At 40.2% G+C, this 8,227-nt stretch overlaps 1 protein-coding gene across 1 annotated transcript in view; it reads right to left on the bottom strand.

Moving 5' to 3' along the window:
• Positions 1–3,730: 3,730 nt before the first annotated feature.
• LOC121880100 (G-protein coupled receptor dmsr-1-like) overlaps positions 3,731–8,227 on the bottom strand; it is a 40,123-nt gene continuing 35,626 nt past the window's right edge. Inside the window, exons 5-6 of the mRNA XM_042387159.1 lie at positions 7,223–7,404; positions 3,731–6,928 (exon numbers count right to left, since the gene is read on the bottom strand). Of these exons, the coding sequence (XP_042243093.1) occupies positions 6,742–6,928; positions 7,223–7,404 (369 nt within the window). The 3' untranslated portion in view covers positions 3,731–6,741. The remainder of the gene's footprint in view (positions 6,929–7,222; positions 7,405–8,227) is intronic.

Here is an 8,227-nt window from a genome sequence, read left to right as displayed (position 1 = left end):
CCTCTGTGTGGTATGTTGAGAGCAGTGACTGGTGAGCTTTGTTTTGTTTTGTCTGTTTTATTTAATTTACTTTATTTTCTGTTCTTTTTTCTTCTATTTTTATGTATCTTTTGATTTAATTTATCTCGGTAGACTTCATAGTATAGTCGCAAACTTTCTTTCTCTATTTTTTATATATTTTTAAATCTTTTTGTCTCTTTATTTTTCTCAGTGCAATTCTCTAGGGAGTGACACGAATATTAAGTAATTATTTCTGAAGGAGAGAAACATATAAAGAAGAGCGAGAGAGAGAGAGAGAGAGAGAGAGAGAGAGAGAGAGAGAGAGAGAGAATAAACGCCGCGAATAATGTCAACAAAACACCACCATCTTGATTTGATATTTGAAAACTTCCAATATGTCATTTATGCTAAAGACCGCCACATGTAATATTATTTGTTGATAATTGATGATACTTTTAATAATGATTTATTTACATTTTTATTGTGTAATTTTCAGGCTCTCGCTTTAGATGAAGGAATCTCTAGCGCTCCTGTGTGTGTATGTGTATGTGTGTCTTTGTGTGTGTGTGTGTGTGTGTGTGTGCGGGTGTGTGTGTGTGTGGGTGTGTGCTACAAGAAGTTATCGTATAATTGTGGCTCAAAACAAACGGCTGTATGATGGTGCACGAGTCAGGACCACCAAGAGGACTATGGAGGAATACGTCCCTTGAGACTGCCATCATAGACAAGCTTTTGGCCTTTATAAATGTTGTGTGTACGAGATAGCAAGACTGTCACTCCTCCCGAGGCTGTGGACCCCAGCCAGAGTGAACATCAACCCGTGTGGTGGCGGTGGTGGTGGTGGTCTGTACAGTAGTTTCAGTATTTACGTATTTTACATAATTTATAGAGATTACCAACGTGTTGTTTTGTCGCTGGTGCTACGAGTTATTTTTCACGGTAAATTAATCATCTAAAGAACAACTTTTTAATCCTAAACTATTTTAAGTGATGGTTGGGGGGGAGAGCGTTCAGCCTCAAACACTGGCTTGTCTTTGATCTATTTCTCTTTGTTTATGTAGACCGCTAAGTACTGTATTATGGCAAAACCCCCTAAAGTCTATATAGTTAGCCACTAAAAGAGTTCCGCTGGTGTGAAATTTTCTAATAATTGGCAATTTCTTATTACTGACGTCCATAATGTGGGGTTAACGCTCCTTGACGACCACCACACCTTTAAGCTGCAGGAACCTTAATGTAAGAAGACTTAATTTCTTTTATTTTACAAGTGAACATATATGATAACATAACAATGAATACAATAATGTTTACAGTAGCATAGTACAGCATAAGTCGGTCAAAAAATTATATATACAAAAATAATGTTAGACAATATGACACAACGTACGGAGGATTATGGGAACCGTACCGAGACAACAGGAGTCATAACGTTCATTCTGACTGTACATACTTATACTCTATTGCAAGAATTAGAGTTATAATTACTTTGTAGATTATTATAGACGTTTGTATTCATTTGTTTATTTCCTTCGTTGCCTTCTGTTGGGGCCGTCCTACAGGTCAGCCCCATCACTGTTTGTAAGACTCCCACACTTCCACAACTCTGTCCACAGGTTAAAGTTTTGATATTTTCTTGTTAATATTCAACATCATATTTCCTCTACATGGCTGAAGACCCTGGTATGTCCTTGGAGATATAAGTGTGTGTGTGTGTGTGTGTGTGTGTGTAGAGAGAGCTTACTTACAATACGTATCATTCTGGCACAGTAAAACCCCACTCATATATACAGTTTTTATTATAATATCATTACCATTTATTAACAATTGAGAATCTTATACAATTTTACTCGGAGAAGAGAAGCATCACATAGTGAGAACCAGAGAGACGAATTAACTAAACACTTGATCTGTGGTGTTGAGGACGACGTGCTGGAGGGTCAGACTGTGGTAGAGTAGGTCAGCCACCACACACAGGTCAGACTGTGGTAGAGTAGGTCACTAGGTCTGCCACCATACACAGATCAGACTGTCATAGAGTAGGTCAACCAACACAGTGGCAGGAAGCAATTACCACAGGTCTCGTCTCCACTGCCACTCAACCAGGGGAGACGACAGGTCTTTACAGGTCAAGTGGGACAGATGACAAAGTGTCAGCTGAGTGGCTGGTCAGAAGCAGTAACCAAAACATGAATGGTTTTTTTTGTTGTGCTGTTGTCACGAAGAAGAAGATTAGAAGATGAATAATAAGAGAAAGAAGAAGAAGAATATGAAGAATAACAGGAATAAAAAAAAGAAGAGGAACAAGAAGAAAATTATGTTTTTTCTGACCTAAGAACACTACCATAAACTCTTATTTATATACAAACACGATTAAGATGCATAGCTAAACTTCACAGTGTTAACCCACAGTATTGACCTATAGTGCTGACCCATAGTGTTGACCCATAGTGTTGACCCATAGTCCTGACCCATAGTCCTGACCCATAGTCCTGACCCATAGTCCTGACCCATAGTGTTGACCCATAATGTTGACCCATAGTGTTGACCCATAGTGCTGATCCATAGTCGTGACCCATAGTGCTGACCCATAGTCCTGACCCATAGTCCTGACCCATAGTCCTGACCCATAGCTTTGACCCATAGTGTTGACCCATAGTGTTGACCCATAGTGCTGATCCATAGTCGTGACCCATAGTGCTGACCCATAGTGCTGACCCACAGTCGTGACCCTCTACCTCACCTGGATGACCTTGGGGGCTCAGGGACAAAGTCAGGTGAGGGGTCCACGAGAGAGGGGGGGGGAGGTAGGAGGGCAAGCCACACCCATCCCCACACCACCTCACCTCCATCAACATTACTTAACATTTAAACATTCATTATATAGCACAAGAACATTACCTAATAAATAATTATATCTCTTACTCATAAATTCTCTATAATAAGATTGTACAAAATGAAGACAACATATAATGGAATTTTCTCTTAAAAAAATCATGATAGAATAAATTACCTATAATTAACATACACAATAGAGAATATATATTTTTGAATATACAGTATTATTCAATGACGTATAGTTAATGTATATATATATAAAATTAATATGTATATTTGTATGCATATACTGTATGTGTGTATATCAGCATAGTTTGTCTCTGTTGAATAGAAGTTTATGCAATAAGAAAGACGATAAAATAGATCTTTTGTGGGTTTAAACTGTAACATTATTAAAGTGGGAGTTACAGGTGGTTCGCTGTAGCCATGTGGCCATTACAGCGCTGTAGTAAGGTGGCCATTACAGCGAGAGGTGACTAGCAGGTTAATACAACAGAGAGAACCAAGCATCTGTCACTTATTCAAAGGTTCATCACTGTTGGCACTGTTTCCATGTGACTTGTTGTTGGTATTACTGTTCTCTTGTCCTTCAGGTGGCACTGTAGCTGCTGTTGTGACTCCTGGTGGCACTGTTCCTGTGTGTCAGAGGTGATGGTGGCACTGTTACTGTGTGTCAGAGGTGATGGTGGCACTGTTCCTGTGTGTCAGAGGTGATGGTGGCACTGTTCCTGTGTGTCAGAGGTGATGGTGGCACTGTTCCTGTGTGTCCTGGAGGTGATGGTGGCACTGTTCCTGTGTGTCAGAGGTGATGGTGGCACTGTTCCTGTGTGTCAGAGGTGATGGTGGCACTGTTCCTGTGTGTCAGAGGTGATGGTGGCACTGTTCCTGTGTGTCAGAGGTGATGGTGGCACTGTTCCTGTGTGTCAGAGGTGATGGTGGCACTCTTACAACCCATAATAACAACCAACAGGTTACGGTCCCTTTAACGTTTCTCTCAGGTCTCTCTATCTTCTTCACTGGTCACAAACCATCATCATCATCATCATCATCATCATCATCATCATCATCATCATCATCACTACACAAATTGATTTAATCCAACAAAATAATTAGAATAACTCTTATCGTTAACTGTGTAAATATTTATTTTATTTCATGATATATATATAAATGTGTTTATACATTTATTTACATACATATATTTATATGTATATATATTTCTAAAAAACAATAGTAAATCTGTATGAGTGTTTAGTACAGAAGTATTATAACCACAGCCGTCTACCTTATATACATATTTCTCATCACAATATACCTGGATTACTGCTAAGTTTGCATATATTATAAAAAGTGGAAAAAAAGAAGTCAGAAATTTGGAACAGATGAGGTTACAAATGTGGAACAGATGAGGTTACAAATGTGGAACAGATGAAGTTACAATGGTGGAACAGATGAAGTTACAAAGGTGGAACAGATGAGGTTACAAAGGTGGAACAGATGGGGTTACAAAGGTGGAACAGATGGGGTTACAAAGGTGGAACAGATGAGGTTGCAAAGGTGGAACAGATGGGGTTACAAAGGTGGAACAGATGAGGTTGCAAAGGTGGAACAGATGAGGTTATAAAGGTGGAACAGACGAGGTTACAAAGGTGGAACAGATGAGGTTACAAAGGTGGAACAGATGGGGTTACAAAGGTGGAACAGATGGGGTTACAAAGGTGGAACAGATGAGGTTGCAAAGGTGGAACAGATGGGGTTACAAAGGTGGAACAGATGAGGTTGCAAAGGTGGAACAGATGAGGTTATAAAGGTGGAACAGACGAGGTTACAAAGGTGGAACAGATGAGGTTACAAAGGTGGAACAGACGAGGTTAAAGAGGACTATTTACACACATTGTCCTTGAAACAGAATGTCCAAATTTTCATATAAGAAAACATTCAAAATCTGGCCATTATTTTTCGATGACTTAGGATTGTAATTTGGATTATCGTCTGTGAAAGCCATTTAGTGATGTACTTATCTTAGTTATTATATGTAAGATAAGATATTCAAAATAAGTTCATATTTACACACACACACACTTTTCTGTCTGTTGTTACTGAACGAGAGAGAGAGATATTTGAATTTAAAACTTTGAGTGTTGACCGTTAACTTTTCTTTCTTGATTCGTAACGGTTTTTCCCTCTAAAATCTATGAAGAATTTGTCCTTTTTTAATTGTTTCATTAATCCAATTTGTTATAATTCTTCCTTCTTCTTGGGGAACACTTGTAATATTTTGTAATTAATCCTTGTATTCCTGTGTCTGGCTTGTGTTTTGGAGTCCGTTGTTCTTGGAGTCCGTCGTTCTTGGAATCCATTGTTCTTGAAGTCCGTTCGTTTTCCAGTCCTCAACATCCTCCAACAGCAGCTAATAATATTACCCTCACATAAAAGTCTTTTCCCCTTTGACTTCAATTCTCTACACAGTTACCACATAATTAATCCTCTAAAATATATAATTGTGCCTCTAGTCTCATCACCCGGGTGGTGGTCTGAAAGTACCATGTTCAATCCTTCATTAGTGTCAACTGGAGAAATACGGACACAATCAAGACTGCCTGATAGCTATTGGATATTGGGTAAATATAGAGCGAAATACCTTGGATATCAGTCTGTCTGCTTCGTATGGCCTTAAGCTGGATTAATTAAGCGTGTAGATAATTTTGCTGAGGATACACTTGGAGGGAGGGGGGAGGGGGGGGTTAGGAGTACTTCAGCCAGTTGAAAGTTCCTATTTTACAGACAAAAACACCACTTTAAGATTTTATTAATCTCTTGAGTACGATGTCTTAATCTCTTGAGTACGATGTCTTAACCTCTCGAGTACGATGTCTTAACCTCTTGAGTACGATGTCTTAAACTCTTGAGTACGATTTCATAACCTTTCGAGTACGATGTCTTAACCTCTTGAGTACGATGTCTTAAACTCTTGAGTACGATGTCTTAAACCCTTGAGTACGATGTCATAACCTCCTGAGGATCACACATCCTTCAGTGTTTTAGATAGAGATGTTATCCTACTTGGTGGTTTGATGGGCAATGTATTTCCTAGTGATATTCTCGTGCAATCTTGATTAATTGTTGTCTGGATAATTGACACAGACTCTCTAGGGAAGTAATTATTCGTCTCCTTATAGTAGATTAATTGACTTGTTTGAGGATTGATAAATTAATTGACTTGCTTGAGGATTGATTGATTAGTTGATTGATTGACGCCACTGAATCTCTACTGAAGATTCATTAACCTTGAATACTGTTGTTTATCTCTTTCATTTGTTTTCATACAGATTTCCTTTATGATTAATGACCTTGAATGGTAATTGTCTTCTCATTGACGTCACAGCATCCCGAGGTGGTCAGTCATTCACTTCTGTGTTTTGTTGACATTTTGTAGAGGGCTGATGGAGGTTGCTGATTGGTCTAACTGTTGGAGATAGCTGATTGGTCTAACTGTTGGAGATAGCTGATTGGTCTAACCAGTACCTAGACGACTATTGAGGCTAACACGTGACACCACCAGAGGATTCCAGGTGGTATCACAAGACATTCACTTTAGAACACGCTTAAGGTTTTCGACTTAATATTCATCTATGGTGGGGCTTCCAGGTCTTGCCAGAACTCTAAAACAGCAAATACAGTGCCACAAGAGCATTATGATGGCTTCCAGTCACCTAGAACACGCTAGAGCCTACCCGTCTCCTAGAACACGGTATAAGAGGCTTCCATTCACCTAGAACACGGTATAAGAGGCTTCCAGGCACAAATAAAAACGACAAAAGTCTTTCCTAGGTGACGTCTCAACTCTCCTTCACTAAGAGAGGATGGAGTGAGGTTTACACGACGCTACAGGTGATCAGGCGACTCTTAGAGCTGGGTAGAAACTGTCTCCCCCGGCAGCCTCGGAGACAGGTTGACGGGCTGCGGGGGAGACAGAAGGAAGCGGAAGGTGACGCGGAATTGATGAGACATAATGTAGTAGAGGAGGAAGTTGACGGCGCCGTTGATGAGAGCTAGTAAATCCATCACTTCCCCCCAGTGTAAGTAACATTGTCTGTAAGGAAGAAAACAAAGGTACCACGTTATACCAGGATATGTCTCTTCACCCTTTCTCTCTCTCTCTGTGTTTCTCTTTCTCTATCTCCCCCCTATCTTTCTCTCATATTTATCTCTCTTCCCGATCTATATATCTTTTTCTCTGTCTCTCTCTCTTTCTTTCCTCCCATATCTCTCTCTGTCTTCTCTTTGTCTATCTCCTTATCTCTCTCTCTCTCTCTCTCTCTCTCTCTCTCTCTCTATCTATCTATACCTGTCTCTCTATCTCTCCCGACTCTCCCCCAACACTCACCTGAAGAAGGAGTGACCGTAGACGCCTGAGAGGAAGGCGAGGATGCCCTGGGGTAACTCGGTAGCCAGGAAGAGTAACAACACCGTCAATAACATTCTCGTCGTCTTCTCCGTCATTTTCTCCATACGGGGCAGCTTCCTCTCTGTCTCCATGGAGGGCGTTCCCATCTTGATCAGGTTCTCCTAGTGGTTTGGGGAGGGAGAGAGAAGGAGACCGTGAGAGAGAGAGAGAGACAGGGGGGGGGGAGGAGGACTTACGAAATGGTTTAATGACAAGATAATAAACATCTTTGAGAGGAAAGGGTGAGAGGTGAAGGAGTGAGTGGAGGGGAGGTGAGGTGAGGAGGGGGTAAGGGGAGGAAAGGGGAAAGGGGATAATAACGAACACCTTTAAGAAGGAAAGGATGGAAATGGAAAATATATATCACCTGTATTTCTTTTTTTTACCTGTAGCAAAGGTGGGGAGGTAAAGTGAAGTTGATTACATGTTTCTTCTTTCGTTTTCCTTGTAATTAACACAATATCTCTCTCTCTCCCCTTATCCCTCACCACTTTACCTGGAGCCAAGGACAGGTAACTAAGGTGAATTTACTCCTAATCAATTAATTCGAGCAGAAAGGCTCCAATTAGAGACTCATTTTACCTGTGTTATTACTTCCTCTAATTACACCTCCCTCCTCCCAGCCTCCTGATGTCTAATCTCAAGGTGAAGAGGAGGAAAGGAGAATGAGAAGAGGAAGAGGAGGAAGGGGCTGTAATAAGATGTTTGTTTTTGTTTTTACTTTTTGTTTCCAGTATTCCCAGACTTCTAAAGGTTACTATGGTTTGTGTACATCCTGGGAAAAAAAAAACATGCTTATATTTTTTCCCAGTATACTCAGACTTCTAAAGGTTACTATGGTTTGTGTACATCCTGGAGAAAAAAAAACATGCTTATATTTTTTCCCAGTATACTCAGACTTCTAAAGGTTACTATGGTTTGTGTACATCCTGGAGAAAAACATGC

Source organism: Homarus americanus, unplaced genomic scaffold (assembly GCF_018991925.1).
Source record: "Homarus americanus isolate GMGI-L3 unplaced genomic scaffold, GMGI_Hamer_2.0 scaffold50564, whole genome shotgun sequence".
NCBI lineage: Eukaryota > Metazoa > Arthropoda > Malacostraca > Decapoda > Nephropidae > Homarus > Homarus americanus.
Note: the sequence above shows the minus strand (reverse complement) of the source record. Positions and strands in the feature narration are given on the sequence as shown.